At 49.7% G+C, this 21,475-nt stretch overlaps 1 protein-coding gene and 1 long non-coding RNA gene across 10 annotated transcripts; one reads left to right on the top strand and one right to left on the bottom strand.

Annotated features, from left to right (window-relative positions):
* Positions 1–46: 46 nt before the first annotated feature.
* Positions 47–2,355, bottom strand: LOC144383770 (uncharacterized). Its single transcript, XR_013451204.1, has 3 exons — positions 2,221–2,355; positions 787–814; positions 47–179 (listed from the first exon to the last, which is right to left on the bottom strand). It is a non-coding gene; the product is annotated as an uncharacterized LOC144383770 (long non-coding RNA).
* On the top strand, positions 2,092–11,942 carry LOC120809798 (bromodomain-containing protein 1). 9 transcript variants are annotated; one of them, XM_078083013.1, is made up of 12 exons: positions 2,268–2,579; positions 4,072–5,432; positions 5,739–5,883; positions 5,977–6,105; positions 6,267–6,395; positions 6,621–6,933; positions 7,018–7,713; positions 7,791–7,923; positions 8,530–8,660; positions 9,567–9,661; positions 9,985–10,145; positions 10,390–11,942. In XM_078083013.1, exons 2-12 carry the CDS (start codon positions 4,084–4,086, stop codon positions 10,559–10,561), a joined length of 3,453 nt encoding a protein of 1,150 aa, XP_077939139.1. In that variant the 5' UTR covers positions 2,268–2,579; positions 4,072–4,083; the 3' UTR covers positions 10,562–11,942. The 9 variants fall into 9 exon arrangements, 7 of the variants coding, with proteins under 7 accessions (XP_077939139.1, XP_077939143.1, XP_077939142.1 ...); XM_040163874.2 differs by having other exon boundaries at positions 2,286–2,579; positions 5,739–5,895; XR_013451202.1 differs by lacking the exon at positions 9,567–9,661 and having other exon boundaries at positions 2,092–2,579; positions 5,739–5,895; positions 8,222–8,660.
* The last annotated feature ends 9,533 nt before the right edge of the window (positions 11,943–21,475 follow it).

Here is a 21,475-nt window from a genome sequence, read left to right as displayed (position 1 = left end):
CACTTCAACCATTTGTTCTTGGCCCGGCTCCTCTGTCAAATTTTACAACCCATTGTGGCCCGAGTCAGAAAGTTTGCCGACCTGCTATAGAGCTGTCCTAGGAGGGACGTCTAATGGACAACCAAGTACTGCAAGCTAGACTATTATGCAGTTGTAGACAACACGGGGGGTCCCTGGGCCTGAGAAGGGAAGAAAAGGAGTTTAATATGGCTATTAAATGTGACTAAAATGAATTACATTTTAGTCTAGTTTTCGTCGACTAAAACTAAAGGATTAAAATGACAAACTAATATGCATTTTTCGTCTAAAGACCAAGACAATCAAAAATAGCTGCCAAAATTAACACTGCTTTGTACTAAGCTAAACATATCCTTTTTCTTTTGTGACAGATCCTTCTATGTATTAGGCGTGAGGCGCTGTAAACATTTTAAAACTTAATTAAAACTAAAATTAATCTCTTCAAATCTCGCGAACAAACGTGCGTGGTTTACAAGATTTGTATTTTAAGCATTTTGTATTTACCACGGTAGATGTCTATGGCTCTAATTAAACTCCTTTTTTAAACTCCTTTATACCCTGACATTGAATGTACATCAATGTATCATATCCCATTAACTCATGGTCATAGCACCTGTCCTGTGCGAACAACCTGTTTTTGGCTTTGACAATGTATTTTCAAACTGATCCAACAGTTTACCTAAAGTGGGAGAATATGGTCAGCACATAAGGAACACTTCAGTTGATCAAACAATAGACTTCACATCTGGATTTTACATCTGGTTTTACCTGGACTGGAAGGGGATGAAAGCGTCGTCTGGGGAGGTAAATAAAGCTGTCAGCAGAGCTACCAACTCTCACGGTTTCGCCGTGTGACACACGCTTTTGCATGTTTTCACACGCACTCACGCCACACAACCAATTTCTCACGGCAAAAAAAAAAATTCTGATTTTGGGCCGAAGCGCGTTCGTTCCTTTTCAAACTACCCGACGATAGATGGCGCTAAGGAGCGCATCTGTAAACCTATTCGCTGCATAGACATCCTATTTACCCCGAAGAGTCCCGAAGTCAGCAACAGAAGAAGGTTTTCAAACAGACACTCAGGAGGAGCAAAGACTAAGGTACGTTAATGACATGTGGTTCAATTAAGTACTCACTCTCTTAAGCTTTAAATCTGGAAAGAAATTATTAGTTGTGTTTGTGAGTGTGATTTTGAGTGGTGAATGTAAGCTGTCATAACAAGCCTCTTGGTATACTGCATGCTCAAAACATCATAGAATTGCTCACTGTGAGCAACCTTAATAAACAATGCTTAATAAATAAATTACTAACCAGCTTCTGATCTCCTTCTTAACAAAAATTCATTTTTGTTTTATTTATGTGTATTTATATTATGTGTATACATTGTTTTGCTTTGAAAGGCTACTGTTTAAGCACTTTAAGCACTTTATTTGTTGCACTTTTTTGTTTGATAATGAAAAATATTTTTCCCTAACTAAACTTGTCATTTTTTGCTGAACATAAATCATTAAGTGCTCTTAAGAATACAATTATTAACAATATAGGTTAGTTTTCAGTTAAGAATTGGTTGAATACCATTGTAATCCAAATGTCAATCAACCTAAATTGGTCAAATCTTAACACAGGTCTTTTTATTAGGCAATATAGCTATATTGTGGTACATAGACAGTCATTGAGGCACAGCAATAGTTTTCTGGTTGAATGTCCAGCTCAAGTCTAGAAGGCCCCACAAGTCATGAGGAGATGAACATGAATCAGAATAAGTTCAGGCATACCACCCAAAAATCCAGAATGCATGAAATAACATCTACTTAAACCCAAATGTCCTGGGGGTGGACCTTCAGCTATGTCTTTGCTTCACAGGATGTTGTCCATCTCCAGTAGGCCGCCCGTATCAAGACTTTGGGCCCCACAAACCACCAGAATGCAGGGTACAACATGGGTACTACGCCAAATGAATTCCAATTTCCTGATATTTGAGCCACCAACGTGTGTGGCTGCGCGCGCGGCAAGATTTTGGTCACCCCCGACAAAATCTCACTCCAAGGTTCTTTGAAAAGTTGGCAGCTCTGGCTGTCAGACAGATTAAAACGTGCAATATTTACTTTACCATTTAGATGTAGCGCAGGAGAAGTAAAAAGTTAAATTACGTCGAAATACTAGTAAAGGGGAAGTACTTTTTTAAAACGTATTTACAGTACCTGAGTAACTTTGACATACCAAACTGGAGCGCGTTTATCACGTCCGTACGCGGTGACGTCACGACGCACGGCTCGCACAACCGCATTGTTGTTGGGGAAGAGAAGCTCGGGCAGCCGCTGAGCTCTGCCGCTTCCGAACAGCCCCATTCGACCTGCAAGTGATCCTAATTAAAGTGATAACACCTCGAAACCGACTCCGTCGCCCTGGATACTCGTCGGTCCTTCTCCGGTTTGAGTCGGTTGAGCGCGAGCCGCGGCCGGACGAGGGGACTGGATGTGGATTTAACTGCCGCTTCGCTTCGCAGGCCGCACCGCCATTGCTGCCGTTTTTACAAGCTGAATTCGTGAAAATACCCCCGGTAAGTTGAGCCCCACTTTGCACTCACGTTTTAAATATCGCACCTTCGCAACCCGGGCCGATTTACAGCTGAAACCGGCCCGCGCTGGTCCGAGAGGAAGCCTCGCTTTCCTGTCGAGGCAGTTTCTTGTTGTGCTGGTCGCCATATTTCCTCCCCCTTCAGTTAAGGTGTAATGCTAGCAGGCTAACGTTAGCCCGGTTGGTGGACGGAGTGTCCAAACGCGTGAAACCGGCCGCCGGAAGGGCCGCCCGTCTAAAAGGAGGACCCCGTTCCTGGAACCGACCCGTGTTCGGTGTGTCGCTTTAAAGCCGGCTCGATTAACAATGAGGCTCTATGTTGCGGTTCAGCCACCGTTAGCTAGTGGGCAACACGCACGCACGCCATTCAACCGAAAGAAACCGAACGAGCTGCAGCTGCCGTTAGTCTCTCTCTAACAGGCCGTCAGGACGCTTCAGCCGGGCCGGCGGAGCTGACAGCCGGGTCCGCCAGTGACGTGCGGGGCTCCCAGTGCTTCTCCGCCATTCATCCGGGGGATGTTATAGCAGTGGCAGCTGGTCCCCCCGCCCCCAGTTTACCCCCAACCGAAGACTAGAGCTGCACAGGCGCGCACACACACACACACGTTTAAAGCTGCACAGACACTCGCACACACACACGTGTTTAAAGCTGCACAGACACGCACACACACACACACACACACACGTGTTTAAAGCTGCACGCACGCACGCACACACACACACTCACACGCGCACGTTTCATGCTGCACCTTGAAGTATAGCCGCGCTGTCGTTGCGCAAAGAGCAGAGTTAGAAAGAACTTTAGCAGCAAATTATTTTGACTATTTTTTAAATATTTGTGAAAATAGAAGTTTGTATAGTAGTTCGTAGAATAGTTTTTCATGCATTAATGTAAACCTGCTAATGGATCTGGGAAAAGCAAATGAAAACAAACCACTTTATTTATTTTCCTGGCAGCTACACGCCTAATAACGCATCAAATGATGAAGTGAAGAAATTAAAAAAAACTGCAAAGAAAGGACATTTTTCCTCAAAACACACATGTCCAAACGATTCATATGAATGATGTTAGTGCTGGCGTTTGAATTGGTGAGTTAAAACATGGCAATGCTTTTGAGTTTAAAAAAGCGGTCTTGTCTTTGATCAAATGTGTGATTTTAATCAGGAAATTCGTACACTTTGTTTTTCTCATACATTTTAGGGATACAATATTCCACAGTCCAAACAGAATATTATTAAATCTAAGTGCTGTTGTCTTTTATTTTATTTATTTTGGACAAAACGTTAAACCAGTTATTTTTTTGTTGTTGAAATATTTGTACATTATCAGGAATGAAGCTCAACGTGTACGCATTGCCTGATGTTAAACCGCAGTGAAAATATGTTGTTCTTTAAAATGGTTAAAGGGCACCCTCATTGATCACTGCTTCCCCGACTTAACGCATTTGACAGTGTTGTCTCACTCGTCCCCTCAGGGTCTCTACGGCATGAAGAAGAAAAGTCGACATCACCGCCCCGCGGTGCTGAAGAGGGACTCCTCGCCCATCAAGCCGTCGGCCAACCGGGAGACGCTGACGTACGCGCAGGCCCAGCGCATCGTGGAGCTGGAGGTGGACGGCCGCATGCACCGCCTCAGCATCTACGACAAGATGGACGTCATCGGCGACGACGACCCCACGGCCCAGGAGATCATGGAGTGCAACAGCAACAAGGAGAACAACGAGAAGCCCCAGCAGGTCCTGGTGCGCTCCGTGCGCCTCAAAAACAGCCAGCAGAAGAAGAACGCCGCGCTCACGGCCGCGCACACTGGCACCGGCGGCCTGCTGGAGCCCAAGGTCAGGACTGTGGAGTACAACCTGCCGGTGGTGCCCAAGAGGCCGGTGGCGTACTACAAGTACACAGAGAGGACGTCGGAGGAGCTGGACGAGGAGGTGGAGTACGACATGGACGAGGAGGACTACGCCTGGCTGGAGATCGTCAACGAGAAGAGGCGGAGCGAGGGCGTCAGCCAGGTGTCCTTCAACCTGTTCGAGTTCCTCATGGACCGCTTCGAGAAGGAGTCGCACGCCGCCACGCGGGGCCAGAGCGACTTGCGCTCGCTGGTGGACGAGGACGCCGTGTGCTGCGTGTGCATGGACGGAGACGGCGCCGACAGCAACGTCATCCTCTTCTGCGACTCGTGCAACATCGCCGTGCACCAGGAGTGCTACGGCGTGCCGTACGTCCCCGAGGGCCAGTGGCTGTGCCGCCACTGCCTGCAGTGTCCGGCGCGGCCCGCCGACTGCGTCTTCTGCCCCAACCGGGGCGGCGCCCTGAAGAAGACCGACGACGACCGCTGGGGCCACGTGGCGTGCGCGCTGTGGGTGCCTGAGGTGGGCTTCTCCGACACGGTCTTCATCGAGCCCATCGACGGCTTGCGCAACATCCCGCTGGCGCGCTGGAAGCTCACCTGCTACCTGTGCAAGGAGAAGGGCGCCGGGGCGTGCATCCAGTGCGACAAGATCAACTGCTACGCCGCCTTCCACGTCAGCTGTGCCCAGAGGGCGGGCCTGTACATGAAGATGGAGCCTGTCAGGGAGGTGACGCTATCCGGCGGCGCCTCCTTCTCCGTGAAGAAGACCGCCTACTGCTGCGGCCACACGCCCGAGGGCTGCGACCGCCGGCCGCTCGGCATCTACGAGGAGCCGCACGCCAAGAACGGAGCGTGTCTCAAGAGGGCCGACAAGAGGGGGAAGTCCCGGGCCAAAGGCTGGGCCAGGAAGAAGAGCAAGAGGGGCGACCCGGAACCAGAGGCCGAGGCCCCCGCCAGCCCCGGGCCCAGCATCACCATCTCAAGGTAGGCAGGGAGAAACAAGACTCCAGAATGCATCTCTCTCACATTATTAGTGTTTTCTCGCCCAGTGCCACTCGGGTCCTAAGTAACGTGTATGTATGATGTTCAGACAGAGGAACATCAGTAAAGGCCGGTCTAGTTTAAACACTTTATTAATATTTGTTGAATAATATTAATAACATGTAATTAATATCGGTAACACAAATCCATAAGCCTGAAGCAGAAGTTCCTGCTTCCTGCTCAGGCTAACTCCTCTGAAATGACCCGTATTAATGGATTCATATCTCCCTCCGCCTCCCCGGGGTTCAGTTTTGACACCATCCTGAACCAGGTGGCGGTGCAGAGGAAGCGCGTGTTTGTGGAGCGGGTGCTGAGCTACTGGGTGCAGAAGAGGCAGTCGAGGAACAACGTGCCACTCATCCGCCGGCTGCAGGCCCACCCCCAGCCCCCCAAGGTCAAGCAGACGGTCAGTGCCGACCCAGCGGCGCGCCGGCCTCCTCCTCTGACGTCGGCCCGTTTACCACAAAGTGTGCGCGTTCTTCTGCAGGACCGCGCGGAGACCAACCAGGCGCTGAAAGAGCAACTGAAGGAGTGGCACCGCCTGCGGCACGACCTGGAGCGAGCACGCCTGCTGCTGGAGCTCATCCGGAAGAGAGAGAAGCTGAAGAGGGAGGAGGTAGGGTTGTTTTTCATTTCCATCCGCCGGCCAATTAAATCAAACAAGTCACTTTTTTCAAGGTTCTGTTGATGCTTACAGCATAAGAAACCTCTCAGATTTCAAGTTTCAGTGGCGAAGCTGCTTTAGTGACATTTGTTGTGTGCGTGTTCTCCCGTCAGATGAAGCTGCAGCAGTCGGCACTGGAGGTCCAGCTGACGCCCTTCAACATCCTGCTGCGGGCCGTGCTCAGCCAGCTGCAGGAGAAGGACCAGTACAGCATCTTCGCCCATCCCGTCAGCGCCAAGGAGGTCCGCCGCACCTGCTTGCTTTGTCTCTGAAACGTTGAATAATCCTAATTGAAATCACATAACATAGAATGTGTTAAATGCTTTTTTAACGGTCTCTGCTGATAAGTGATAAAACCCGGCATGTCGTTCCGCTTCCTGCGAAGCGAGGTCAGCCGTCACGTTTGAATTAAACAGGACAAACGATGTCCGTAGTGGAAGTGAACACGTCCCCTCTGCCTCTCGCAGGTGCCCGACTACCTGGACCACATCCAGGACCCCATGGACTTCTCCACCATGAGGAAGCGCATCGACGGCCACGCCTACAGGAGCCTGGAGGAGTTTGAGGCCGACTTCGACCTCGTCATCTTCAACTGCATGAAGTACAACGCCAAGGACACCTTCTTTTACCGGGCCGCCCAGCGCATGCAGGACCATGGGGGCGCCATCCTCCGCAGGGCTCGCCGGGAAGCCGAGAGAATCGGCTTTGACTTCCCCAGCGGGCTGCACCTGCCCGAGGCCCCGAAGCCGGGGGCGGCCCCCGCCTTCTGCTGGGAGGACGGTGAGTCGGGTGGACTGAGTGCTGCTAAATCCGCTGCTAGAGGTAACTGTGTGACGATGTCATGTGATCATCTGTCCCTCCCAGTGGACCGGCTGCTGACCCCCGCGTACCGGCAGCTGACCCCCCTGGAGGAGCAGCTGAGGGAGCTGCTGGAGAAGTTGGACCTGAGCACGGCCATGAAGCACAGCCCGTCGCGCAGCAAGAGGCTCAAACTGCTCAAGAAGACCATCACGGAGGTCCGCAGCGAGATGAGCCTCAGGCAGCCCCCCCGGAAGCCGCCGCCGGAGCCCAGCGGCACCCCCCCAGAGGAAGCAGCTCCCAAATCCCCGGCGGAGCCCCGCATGCCGCCACAGGAGCCGCCTCGGCCTCCCCAAACGTTAGAGCTGTTGACCTTGCTGTCGCGGATTGACGCCTCGGAGCCGCCGCCCCCTCAGAAGGCGGCCAAAGCCAGCGCGGATCGTTCTCTCTCGGAGCTGCACAACGACATGTCTACCTCAGCGCTCGACGGGCTCGCCCCCGAGCCGCCACTCTCCAACGCTGCCGCCTGCAACCGGCGGAACCACGTCCTCTTCCGCAAGTCCAAGGGCACCAGCCCCCAGAAACCACTGAAGAGCCCAGAGGCGTCCACCCCGGCGCCGCCTTCCCTGGGCGCCAAAACCTTCCTGTCAGTGGTGATCCCTCGGTTGGAGACGCTGCTCCTGCCGAAGAAGAGGCGACACAGCAGCAGTGGCGACGGCGAGGAGGAGGACGAGGAGTCGCCGATAAAACGCCTCGGCACAGGTACTGAAACGTTTGACAAGACGTTGGAGCGGTCCGAGTGCAAACCCTAAACGGCACTGTGACACGTTCTCTTCCAGGAATGGCAAACGGTTTTGTGGTGGAGGAGGAGGAGGAGGGTGTCTCTCCGTCCCCTCGCCTGCTGGAGCCTCGCCGCCGCTGTGCCTCCGAGTCAAGCATCTCTTCCAGCGGGAGCGTCCTCTGCGGCACGAGGTGAGTTGCAGGAGGAGAAGTGACCCAGTTCATCTCTGAGACTGGGAGCACAGCGGCATGATGGGAAAGAAATGTGTCAACACATGAACTCACCTTAACCAGATGAGTTCATCTTTGGCGTGCTCCGACTCGCACCGTGTACTTAATAAGATATGAGAACTGAGTCCAACGAACCCAAAGAATGAGTCAGCACTTTGATTCTTAATGGATCCGTTTTATTTTGGTAAAATGTCTAGAAAAGGTCTGTAGTTCACACAAGCTGAGAAGACTTTAAGTAAAGCTTCTAAATACCCCTCAGGTGAACTTTAAACAAAGCTCATGTCGCCTCCCCCCTGCACTCATTGGTCGGTCGGTGTTCCCAGAAAGGAAGTCCGATCAAAGCTGTGGAGCGGCAATAACAATCCGACCATGGAAGACCGAACGGTGTATTGAGCCATCGTGAGATCAAAGGCTCGTTAAGTATTGCAACAAAACAAAAAGTGGTCGAAAAGGAATTATTTTATCGTAGAATCAGCAGAAATGGTGAAGGAGGACTTCTGTGTTCCTCCTCCAGGTTTGTCCTGTGATTTATTTAAGTCTCATCCAGCTCTCCCCCGTCTCCTCCAGCACCGTCATCATTTCTAAAGGGGGTAGAGGGAGCTTGCCGGCGGCCCGGCGGAGCACCGTGGACGACCACAGCGCCCCGGTGACCAGCGTGGAGAACGGGGAGCTCGCCAAAGCCTCCAAGACGCCGTCAGGTGAGCAGAGCGCCGTCGTCTGTGTCGAAGTCCAGGTCAGCTCTCCCCTTTTATTCACTCAACTTGGGGTGGGGGGTTCTGAGGTCCTCCATAAAGTTGTCAGGGGACTCAAAGGTTCAAGTCTCATCCGTAAAAGGAAGCGGTGAACGAGGAACAGGAAACCTGTGAGGGAGCCGGTGTGGTGAAGGGAAGTCTGTCTCCTTCTGTGGGTTCTGTGGCTAATTGTCTTTGTTTTAACATAAGTAGTAACATAAGAAATAAAGTACTTCACAAAATACACAATAAAGCTACTGAATCTGAAAGTGTTTTACACAAGCTAAATAAGCAAAACACAGCATGTGACTTGTTGCAGTAGAGAGGAAGTCTCACTCTGTAAAAAAAGAAAAGGTGTCCGTCCCAAACGAGTCTCTTGGAATGAAAGCTCAGCGCTGACGGCTGTAGTTCAGCTTCTCTTTGGAAGTGACGGGTCGGCGCCGACCAGGGGGAGGAGCCACTCACTAACCAGCTAGCCGCTAGCTCCTCCTCCTCATCACCAGTCGGATGTGTTTGGCACAATAAGCAGAAGAGAACGACTTTAGAGCTGAGACCACACAGTATGAGCGTGAGCCTCAGAGGATCGTCGTTCTGTGTCTGGACCTTTCGCCTCGATACGATAAGGAACCCAGCCGAGTACATCGAGGAGAAAAACAAGCTAAGCATTAATCTGCTTTGGGATTAACGTCATCGTGGCTTAAATATGTATTGTGTATATATATATATATACATACATATATATGTGTGTGTGTGTGTGTGTGTGTGTGTGTGTATGCAACTCATCTTGAGTTCTTTAAAAAGTGTGTGTGTGTGTGTGTGTGTGTGTGTGCTTGCACTGAATAGCTCATAACCTGCTTATCGTTGTTCCTGTAGAGGTGTGGAAACCCTTCGCCACTCCTCCGTTTGTTCTGGAGCCTCTTAAACTAGTTTGGGCTAAATGTAGTGGATATCCCTCCTACCCCGCCCTGGTGAGTGAGTGCTAGCTAGCCCCCCCTACACACAAACACACACCCCTCCACCCCTCTTTGTGTCTCATTACATGTCTGCCATTGTGCGTGCCGTAGCTCGTGATTTGTGCCCGCGTCTCTGACATCTTGTCGGTGTTTCTGTGCTCCGAGCGTCTCCGGCTCCACTCGCCTGTGCATGCTTGTCTCTTTGAGTTGGGAGGAGGAGGCGAGGGGGGCGTGTCTTCTGGAGGAATGGCTCCACGCACCCCTGTTACAGTGAGACCTGCAGCTTCACTCGGCCTCCATTCCATTTTTTTTTTTTTTTTTTTTTGTGGCCGTCACAGATCACGGACCCCAGAACGCGGAGGACGGGGGGTCAGCACAAAGGGGCGGAGCTTCCCCAGCCGCCTCCGCCACCGGACGTCCTCAGAGCCGGAGAGCGGATGCAGTTCAGGTCCGCAGAGAAACTCTTCCTCGTCCACTTCTTCGACAGCAAGCGCAGCTGGTGAGGAAGTCACCGGAGTGGAATAAAGAATAAACTTCTCCATTAAGAGTCTTTAAAAGCTTCAGTCTTTTTCCTTTAAAAAAAGCATAGCAACGAAACAAAAACACCCAAACATCTGGTCCACCAGAGGGGGTTTGTTTATGGAACATTGGAATCACTTGACCGTAGCCGTCTGGGGGAAGACGAGTGTGTCCTTCAATGTTAACCCGTTTGACTTCTGGTCCACTCCCTCTCTCCTCCTCAGGCAATGGCTTCCTAGATCCAAGATGGCTCCCTGCGGGATCAACCGGGCGCTCGACAAAACCAAGCTGGAGGAGGCTCGCTCCTCCTGCCTCCGAAAAACTGTGCGGCTCGCCTTCGAGCGGGCCATGAAGCACCGGGACCGCGTGGGCGGAGAGGCCGGCACCTCGGACTGAAAACACACAGGCACACCCCCACGCCCCCTCTGAAGTCCTCCATCATCACTCTCACCCTCCTTTCTCTCCTCTCAGCCTTCTTTTTCACATTCACAAGCTGAGACACTCCGTCTCATACGCACAGAAATGCACATGTTTACCATGTCCTGCAAACTGGAACCCCCACCACCCCCCAAATTCTGTAGCCGATGACGTCCATCTTGTTTTTGTCAAAGAGCTATGCAACGACAACAACTCAGTTAGCTGGTGTGAAACGTTGAGACATAAGTGGGGAAAAACGTACCTGGGCTGTGAGGACTGAAAAATGACAGGTTTAAACCTGTTGAATGTGTCGGATTTGACCTCTGACCTCCTTCAAAATGTGCTGCAAGACTGCTGCAACAATCTCACTGCCATGAAAGTGTCCATCAGTGTGTGTGTGTGTGTGTGTGTGTGTGTGTGTGTGTGTGTGTGTGTGTGTGTGTGTGTGTGTGTGTGTGTGTGTGTGCGACTGCAGCAGCTCCTGTAAATACTCCTGTACAAGGCCTGACACTAATTTATTCACTCCCTCAGTTTGTCCCGGTACTCGGTCTTCAGATATTTATACGATGATCAGCTGGTGCTATCTCTACACAGAGAAAACAAATCATACATACTGTATTGACCTTTTTATTTTAAAGTTCAGCTCTTTAAAAAAAAAAAACTGTTTTTGTAACTTATTGAGTTCTCAAGCTTTGGAATCTTTCTTCTCTGGCATTAATTGTTTGTGTGTCATTTTTTTTTTTTTTTACCGGAATGTTTTTACTGGGCTATTTGTTTTTTTCCTTTTTTGTACATATTTATATAAAATCTATATAGATGCTCTCTAAGTATAATATGCCTAAAGTGCATCATTCACACCGAAACCAAAAACCAAATCGGCTGCCCACTCGTGTGTCGTCCTTCTCCTTCACAGTTGAGTTGTTTCAGTGATGAGTTCACAGAATCTTCAGTCGTCTGAGAACGTGCCTGTACTAATTTATTGTAAAGCAGAAAATGTATATGCATTACTTTATAGAGAGTATTGTAATGAGATACCACGGGCACCCACGCGTAGAGTAACCCCACCCCCCCCCCCCCACCCCTCCCTCTTGTCTGTTTTTTACTTTGAGTATTTTAGCATTAAATCTGAGGTGAGGTGATAGTGTTTGTTTTATTTTGGCAGGGTAGCAATGGGTAGACTTCCTGTTTTGTTTGGCCCCTTTTGGATGTGAATGTTGTGTGTAAATAGTTTTGGTACTTTAGCTGATTCTCTGGGATAAACCACAGTTATAGCCGACGGGAGCGCAAACCAGCCGACAGCAGGCTGATGGGATTTTATACTAAAACACTGAAAAATTAAAATATGTTATTGAATCACTGATTCCATCTGTCCTGGTTTTATTACTTCAAATGTTACACTCGTCTTTTTTCTCCTGTTTAATTTAACATGCCACACAAAACCTTCCCTAACATCCGAGAGGCCACCAGGTGGCGCCGCCGTCCTGCCCGTGAAACAGCTGACATGCTGAAAGGAAGAGGAAACACGAGTGTTCACCCTCCACCTCCCTCCTTCCGGTTATAAACACATCTGTTCCCAAGGCAACAGCTGGGGGGCTGAGTGAGATCCAGTGTATGTTTATGGTTTATGGAGGCCCAGATCTGCACGTTCTTCCTGTTCCTCCGAGACGAGACAAGAAGGAGCGATCGTGTTCTGAAGTGGATCACCTGCAAGCATCCGCCTGCAGACCACGATATAAAACAACATAATAAGCGCATTTCCATTAAGCGCAAAAAAATATAAACCCACTGCAAAAGTGCTTAAAAACTGCAGTTCCGCAAATGGCCACGTGATCAACACAGATCTTATGAGTGCCCAAATTATGTTTACAGCCAGCGTATTAAATAAAAAACCTCCTACAGAGAACCCCCAGTAGTGGCTTTCACACCTGACTGACGCTTAAACATTTGAGAACCGCGTCCTGGACGTTTGAGGCAGAAATATTGCTGCGATGAGATGAGCAGCAGAAAGGAGGACGTTGGGGTTAAGTGAGGGCAGCCGGGGCCCCAGCATCCCCGCGGGTCCAGTCCTCTCCGCCTCGCATCTCGTGAATATCCCGCTGATGACTCAACACGGTTCCTCTCATTAGCAGCAGATATTTCAGGCGTCCCGAGCTCGACCACACACACGCATATGCACACACACACGCACACACATACACACCCACTCGGGGTCTCTGGGGTGTGAAATGTCTTTGATGTTGACCATGATAATCCAAAGCATGGAGCGGTAATTAACTCATAAATAAACACATTTCCTTCGGATCGGCTCATTAAAGAGACGTCTTCATTATTTTGTCCACCTCCTACACCTCGGAGTGAGCGTGGTGGTGGTTAGCATTGCTGCTAAGTTGATAACTTAAGTTAACAAAAATACAAACGTTTTGGCATCAAATGTTCAAAGGGGCCAAAAGTAAAAGTATCATATGCAGAATGGCCCATTTCAGAATAATATACATATCACTAAATTATAATTGTTGGTTCATTAAAGTTGCAGCAGGTGTTATTAACATTACCACATCATTATGTAGATGTTAATTATATTCTTTATCATTATTAATTAAATGTATTGAATGTTGAAGTAGAATAGGTCGTATAATAGAAGAAATCCTTATTCCTTATTTTATTAAATTAAATTACATTAGTAGAGTAAATGCCAATTCCTCACCACATACATATAGAACGTAAATAAAGACAATTGTTTTTTTGTTGCTGTCTGGTAACGGGAAGGCCGGCGGCGGCGTTGGTGGTAGATAGTTTAGTAATTGTTGTATTTAAGGCACTCGGAGTGTTGTTTAATCCTGCACACAGAGCTGGAGGTAGACAGGAAGCGAACAGAGCAAACAATGAACACGTTCCTTCTGATGTTTGTTTATTAATAGCGTGAGATAAGAGATCAACAAGAAGACGCTGATACATGACGCGGCACCAGGCGACGGAGACGAGGGGCAGATATTTCACAGTATCATTTCTCTTCACCCTTTCTGAGCAGCACAATCCTCAGAAGGGGGCCACGCTTGTGAGCGGGCCCTGAGCCGGCTGAGAAGGCGCCTGATGAAAAACTGGCATTGTTTTCATTTGTTTTGTTGTCGCCAGGCGGCCTCCCTCAGGCCCTCTCGACATTTGTTCTTACAAAAATACATAAATGAAGCACTCTGTCTTTTGTAAACTATCCAATAACATCCCTGGACCCGGACTCCCCGTCGCTGCGTGTTTGTGTGTTGCTCCTCCATTCAGCCCGAGCCCTTCATTTCCATCGCAGCCATAACGAGCGTGAAGGTTTCAGGCTTCATTAGAAACACTCTCTCACCTTTTTAAGTGCTGTGAGAGCGAGCCGCCGGAAGGGGGGCTGATTGACAACGCGCTAATTAACCAATCAAGGACGCTGCGTGGCGGATCGGGCCACCCGAGTGGTCGCTCCCGAGCGCAATTACCTTCCTCCTGCTCCCCTGCTTCCTGTTCAGCCCATCTGTCGGCCTCCGAGAGCCTAACGACCCGCTAACAAGACAAGCGCTCCGGAGTCCATCTTAATGAAAATCAGCCACCTCCGCCCATCTCATCCGCCGCTGATGGTGGGCGCCGGCCCTTCGGCCTTCTCGTCGCCCTCGGTGCGCCGAGGAGCCACGCGACGAGATTATTGAACGAAAAAGGAGATGATTTCCTGAACAGGCCGTCGGAGGAAAGGAGGGAGGAGGAAAGGCAGCGGCATCTCAGCACAAAATGAAAAACCTGCTCTTTGCCCCCCAGCTCTCGTCCCTGGGTCGTCGTCAGACGTGATTGGATGAAGCTGCCGGGTCTCCCGGTCGGTCCGGATGGCCTGGCGATGGCCTCCACATCTGGACCCTTTCCAGTGAAGATCTGGGGCCTCATTTATAAACGTTGCGTACGCACAAAAGAAGGCGTACGCCGCTCTCTACGCAATAATTGGTATTGATAAAAAGCAAACTTGACGGAAAAATGTGCGGTCCTTCACGGAAGCTCGGACCCATGCGTACGCACAAAAACGGGTGAAATGAGAACCGTCGGCAAATGCAAGAAACACGCAAACGTGTGTGAAAGTGTGTAAAACTAGACTGTTGTGTAAAAGAAATGCCAATACTTCCTCTCATAAATAACACGAACACCAGTTTGATCGATCTGCAGCGTAAAACAAACAAATACAAATGAACACATTTTCAAAAAGAAAAGTGAAATATGTTCTGCGATAATATGGACATGTTATGCAATTCATCCCCAAAACACAGCTGTTGCTTGCCAGATGCAATCAAATGGACGGTAATAAAATGCCACGATGCCGCCACAATGCGTAATGACGCGAAATGGCTGATCTTGCGCTCTTAGAAGACGTGGCACATGGAAGGATTCGCGCTGTAGTGCAGCGCACCATCGGCCTGTTTAAGGGCAGATGGCGCTGCCTCGACTGCACTGGAGGGAGATTATTGTTTACTCCTGAAAAGGTGTGCAAAACCATGCTGGCATGTGCTACATAATGTGGCACAGCTTCCAAACGTGCCTCGACCCCCCTGACGCTGATGTTGGCCCAGACCCTGTTCCCGATCCCCGATCCTTGCCGCCAGTCTCTCATCAGGAGGGGACAGCTCCGGTGTCCCCTCTCCCCCCCGGGGCAGACACACTTTGGCGATGGTGCGCTAAACGCTTTTTTTACATCCACTTTGATGTCAGACCATTTTTTCTTCATCTCGGCCGGTCCGAGGTTGTGAGGCTGCAGCGTTGCTCTGCAACCTTTTGCCACTCGAGTGCCTTTTTGGCATTAGTGATGTCCACACTGTGCCCTCCAAAGAGCATTAGACTTCTCCTTTCCACCTCCCAATGATCATTTCCACTTCAAAGTTACGTTTCTTCGTTCTCCTGTTTATCATGATTTCGCAATCGATGAATGTTAATTTGTGGGCGTTCCACAGACTATATATGGGCAACTATGGGCGTGACATGAAGCCGCAAAAGCTGCGCTGCATTTAGAAGTGATTGTGATTTATTAAGGGAAAACTGCGTAGGACGTGCGTGCGCACGGTTTTATAAGTCTGAATATTTCGGTGCGTACGCACGTCCTACGTTTCATCCGTACACCACTTCTGGCGCAAATCCTACGCAAGGTTTTATAAATGAGGCCCCTGGACTGTTTTGGCTGTTGAAAAATAAAAGTCTCAATGTTTGTCACTTCAGCTGGAGGTTCAAAAAGCTCTGAATTTGTTGTTTGACTTGATCAAAACGTAATCCGTCGGTTTTTAATCCTGGAGCAGAGATTTAAAAGCATTTATCAGCTACTTACCACGATGCTATCAAGACGTAGCCGCCAGTGCATGAAGAGGTTGTGAATGAGGCTTTGAGAAAATCTTAATTGAGAATTCAGAACATAATTATTATCATGAGTGCCGTTTGCCTGATATCTCCTGTCCCAGAGCTCAGTGCTGCCGACATGTTCACCACCAGCAACACACGCGTGTAGTCCCACAAAATGCCGTCCTGCTCACCGGAGCACCACCTGTGGATTCATACCCTGCCGAAAATAGTCCCCAACATCTGCTCTGTGAATCAAAATATTCTCATTGTTTTGGTTTCTTCACGTCTTTGCATTAAGAGGTCAAGGTGCTTATAGTTCTCCCCCGAAAGTTGGAGGACTTGTTTCCAGAATAAAAACAACAGACACGTTAGCTTTGCATCTTTTAAATGCATAAAAAATACACGTCTTATTGTGCCTGCAAAGGTCCCTTCTCTGGTGAGATGCTGCGGTGTTCTTTAATACTTTAATACCAACAACATGTCGACTTGAATGGGAGGCTGAGCCTGCCAAGTGGTTGTCAATCAAACACAGACACACCCACTCTGAGGCTTTTTATCTTACAATAACTTACAATAAGTTATATATGCACATTATCTGATAAACACAGAGAGCTGGAACACTGAATAAACTCCTTTTCCACTAGTTTTCCTTTGGCTGACTGTACCTTTAACAATGAGATGGAGTGGGGGGGGAGGGGGGGTCTCGGAGCAATCACCGCGGTCATTTCACACCCCGCTGATCGCCTCATCTGCTGCAGAGACGAGCCAGCGGCTCCGTGGGCCCCCGGGGGCCCCGATGGGGTCCTGACCTCACTCTCCTGGAACCCCCCCGGATCAAAAAAATACTCCTCCCGCTCAAAGTGAAGACGGTCGCTCAAGTCGGTGGGCGGACAAATTGGAAAGTCTTATTGCAAGATGAGGAAGGAAAGTGTGGACGAGAGGAAACGTTAATTCCTGCATTTAAATACGACAAGTTTCATCTAAAATCTATCATGTCATTTTCTCTCCAAATTATCTGTCAAACGTCGCAGTTTGGAAACTTTCCTTCTTAATGTAAATTTCCCGATTAAGTTCCTAAAGTTTTATGAAGCTGCCCAGCCTCCATCTCCACATTTAAAAAGCAACATTTATCACGTCGTTCAGGTTCGATTTTTGGTTTGATTCCATACGTCTTCCATAAGATTGACGTGTTTCCTCCTCCCTTTGGTCCTGATGATCGATGCTCGTCTTCTTCGGCTCTCCAGTGACAATTTTAGGACACGTTTGGTGACACGTTTATCATCTGCCTGCAGAGTTGATAAGTCGCCGCTGTCAATTATTTTTACTGTCAATTACTATGTTAATGATTTCCATCGATCCGCTAATCAAATTGCAGCGTCAGAGAAACCAAAGTGGAACTAAAGCGGCGGATCCACTGATCACAGGGATTCCACTTGAGAACAAATTTGTGTTTAAATGCTGGTGTGAGCGGTTAAAAGACCCAAAATACAGACAAACAGAAGTTTTTATCTTTCTGTTTCCTGTTGGTACCAACAGATTTGGTAACTTTTCGAGTCGAGGTGTCTACAAGTTGTGCAGGTTCAGTATGCGAGTTGATGTTCAGCGGCCTGAACGTCAGGATGGGGACTTTAATGAATCACAATCTGTGGCCTGTGAGAAGACACACACACACACACACACACACACACACACACACACACACAATCAGAGCATTAAACGACAATCTGCTGCCTGGCTGAAGGAAATAAGAAAAGAAGAGTTGCCGCATTGAGGAGGCGACGCGGCCCCACTCGTGTAATGGTCTCAAATCAGAGGCCTCTGAAAGGACAATGCCCCCCCCCCAGGCTTTAATGTGTGATACTCATCAGCCCCCCGGCCTCAAATAGAAACCGATGTGCCGCGTCGCTGCTGGTTTCTCGGTGAAAGGAGAATTTTCAATTACCCTCGCCTCAGCGCCGGCCAATCTTAATAACTACTTTCTTAATTCATGTTCACGTCGACCGTGGAGGCGTTGCATCCAGGCGCCCCCCCCCCCTCACATCGAGCTGCCGAATACCGGACTGGCACCACTTAGTACCACCCGACCCCCCCCTCCAACCAAAACCTGCCAGCCGCCCAGCTCCTTTGGAATACAAGGTCAAGTAATCAGGCATCTGGAAGGACAGCTCATTTGTCATCCCTTGATAAATGCGTCAGCGGCTAATCTGCAGAGCAGGACCCCGCCGCGGCACGCCCCCCCCCCACGACCCCCTCCAACCAGGAAGGTTAACCGATTCAAAACAGGAAGCGGTGGAGGACGATGGCACGAGAAAAAGGGAACTTTAGAGGGAACAGGAAAACGGGTCGGGATGTCGGGTTTGACCACGTCCTGGATGTAGACTGGACCCGATCCATTCACATCATGGTACGTGAGCACCAATGGTTTGAAGTGGATGCGGGCAGCCACCGTAGCCAGTGGAGAGAGCCTCAAACACGAGCGATAAATACTGAGAGGAGTTCAAAGACTCAATACTTACACTTTAACACCATTAAATCACCTGAATACAGTACACAATCATTTGTCAATCAACACTTTGTGTCATTTACCCCTAAAAACATACCAGACAGAGACCGTTAAATCACCTGAATACATTATACAATCATTTTTATCAATAATAACTATAACTGGATGGTTAATGTCAGGGTGTCCTGACCAGGACAGTTTTTAGCTAACTACCCAGTAAAACTATTGATAAAAATGATTGTATAATGTATTCAGGTGATTTAACGTCTCTGTCTGGTATGTTTTTAGGGGTAAATGACACAAAGTATTGATTCATATTAGTATCAAATTATTCACTGATCTTGAGGAATTTGAATGGGTATGGCCAAAAATGCTCGAGGTGACCCCCGTCCTGGTGGTTTGTGTCCACGGAGACATGTAGTATCTCTAAATCCTTGATAGAATTTAGATTATTATTGTCTCCTGTCACCTGGAGTGAGTCAGTTTCTCAGAGTGAATATGTTTCTTACATGCTAAATATTCTCACCTCATATAAATAAACCCTTTGAAAAGCCTCTAGGATCAGCTGGAAACACATGGTCACAAAGCTTTATAGAGATAGAAGGTCCTCACAGGGGCCGAGATCCTACGAACGTGGACCAAGTGCTTCTACTTCAGAGGAGGAGCTGAGTACCTCCTCCACCCTCCCTCCCTGAGAGGAGGAAGGTAAAGTAAAGTTGGTGTGAGTGACGCAGAGCTGCAGTCCAGACGAGTCTGTTTCTCTCTAAAGAGTTCGCGATTTCCCACGTCGTAATTCCTCTCCGCCGAGGTCAATTTGCGCGAAAAGAACGCACATGGGTGTAGTTTAGCGGGCTTACCATGGCGCTGAGAGAGGATGCCTCCTACTCCTGTTTCCGAGGTATCCACCTCCACCACAAAGGGGAGGTTCGGGTCCGGGTGCTTGAGGACAGGTGCTGAGGTGAATCTGTCCTTCAGCTCTCTAAAGGCCCGGGCGGCAGCCTCATTCCAGACGAGTTTCTTGGGAGACCCCTTTAAAAGAGACGTTAGCGGTGCAGCCACTGAACTGAAGTTGCGAATGAAACGCCTGTAAAAGTTTGCGAAGCCCAGAAAGCGCTGGAGCTCCTTAACGGTCCGGGGCCCCTGCCAGTCCACTACTGCCTTGATCTTATCCTTGTCCATCTGGACCCCCTGGGAGGAAATTACGTACCCCAGAAATTGTACCTGGGTCTTATGGAACTCGCATTTCTCCAACTTGACATAAAGGTGGTTCTCCAGCAGTTTCTCGAGGACTTGGCGTACATGCGCAACATGCTTCTCCAGATCTGTTGAGTAGACCAAGATGTCATCAATGTACACGATTACACATTTTCCTATGTATTCCCGGAGCACCTCGTTGACGAACGCTTGGAACACGGACGGGGCGTTGGCTAACCCAAAAGGCATCACCAGATACTCGTAATGCCCCGTTGCCGTGTGAAATGCAGTTTTCCATTCGTCACCGTCCCTGATGCGAATAAGGTTATAGGCGCTGCGGAGATCGAGTTTGGTATATACCTGGGCCTCTCGTAGTTGTTCTACAGCCGCAGGCACCAACGGCAGGGGGTATCGGTACTTAATGGTGGTGGCGTTCAACCCCCTATAATCAATACATGGTCGAAGCCCGCCATCCTTCTTCTTCACAAAGAAGAAGCTCGACGCTGCGGGTGATGTGGAGGGGCAAATGAAACCCTTGGCGAAAGCCTCTTCCACATAATTCTCCATGGCCTGTGATTCTGGCAAAGATAGGGGGAAGATCCTACCTCGGGGTAGAGTAGCTCCTGACATCAGGTCTATGGCACAGTCCCCTGGTCTGTGTGGTGGCAAGCATTCGGCGCTCGTCTTGCTGAATACCGCTGCGAGATCCAGGTAGACAGAGGGGGCCCCTGGTGGGGCCGCGGCGGCTGGGCTCCTGATGGTGGCTGCTCTAATGGGTTTAACCAGGCACTGGGAGGCACACTTGTCGCTCCAACGGAGCAGTTCATTATTGGTCCAGGCAATCTGTGGTTCGTGGAATGCCAGCCATGGCAAGCCTAAGATAACTTCATTCGTTATGTCGTCAATAACTAGCAAAGATAGTCTTTCAGAGTGCAAAACACCCACGACCAGGGTAACCGGGACTGTAGCCTGCGAGATGAGACCTGACCCGAGAGGCTGATTGTTAATGGTCGTAATCGGGAGCGGCGGAGAGCAGGGCGACGTAGCTAGTTGAAGATGTTGCACTAGACGTCGACTAATGAAATTCCCTGCAGACCCTGAGTCTACTAATGCTGGAACGGTTACTCGCCCCTTACCCCCGATGATAGTGACCGACAACAGACATTGGTGCGAGGAAATGTTGGGGCAGAGAAGCGTGCTCACCGTCAGTGGTTGACCTCTGGTTCCCCGATGCGGGCAGGTGTTCCGGTAGTGTCCAGTCCTCCCGCAGTAGAAGCATAAACCCTCAACCCTCCGTCGCTCGCGCTCCTCTGGAGACAGTCGAGTCCCCCCGAGTTGCATTGGCTCTCCCTCCGAACCAGGAGCAACCGCGGAGGTGGAGTGTGGAAGGCCCCTGGAATGATGACCCTCCCCGCTCCTGGAGCTCTTTTCCTGCTGTCTCTCTCTCCTGCGACGGTCGAGTTGAGCAGCCAGACTGATGAGGTCCTCAAGGGTATTACCCCAGTCCCTGTTCACCAGTTCGTCCTTAAGAGAGTCACCAAGGCTATGATAGAAGGTGGTCATCAGAGCAGACTCCTCCCATCTGCTCTCTGTCGCCAGGGTCCTGAAGTCTATAGCAAAATCAGCCACCGCCCGTTGTCCCTGGCGCAGCTTCAAGAGGCGGCTGGCAGCCTCCTGCACACTATAGGGGTGATCAAACACCTGTCTTAGCTGTTGCATGAACCTCTTATGGTCTGAACAGACAGGGTCCTGTTGGCCCCACACTGCAGTGGCCCACTCTAAAGCTCTCCCTGTGAGCCTAGAGATAATAAAGGCCACCCTAGCGCGACCTGAAATAAACAGTGGAGCCTGTAATTCAA

This window comes from Gasterosteus aculeatus, chromosome X (assembly GCF_964276395.1).
Source record: "Gasterosteus aculeatus chromosome X, fGasAcu3.hap1.1, whole genome shotgun sequence".
NCBI lineage: Eukaryota > Metazoa > Chordata > Actinopteri > Perciformes > Gasterosteidae > Gasterosteus > Gasterosteus aculeatus.
Note: the sequence above shows the minus strand (reverse complement) of the source record. Positions and strands in the feature narration are given on the sequence as shown.

What these genes read in the sequence shown, in the direction of transcription:
- LOC120809798 (XM_040163874.2), top strand. Translation starts at nt 4,084, where the DNA reads ATGAAGAAGAAAAGTCGACATCACCGCCCCGCGGTGCTGAAGAGGGAC. An exon ending in CCCAGCATCACCATCTCAAG is followed by an intron (nt 5,433 to 5,738) that starts GTAGGCAGGGAG and finishes CCCGGGGTTCAG; the next exon opens with TTTTGACACCATCCTGAACC. An exon ending in AGCGTCCTCTGCGGCACGAG is followed by an intron (nt 7,924 to 8,529) that starts GTGAGTTGCAGG and finishes CGTCTCCTCCAG; the next exon opens with CACCGTCATCATTTCTAAAG.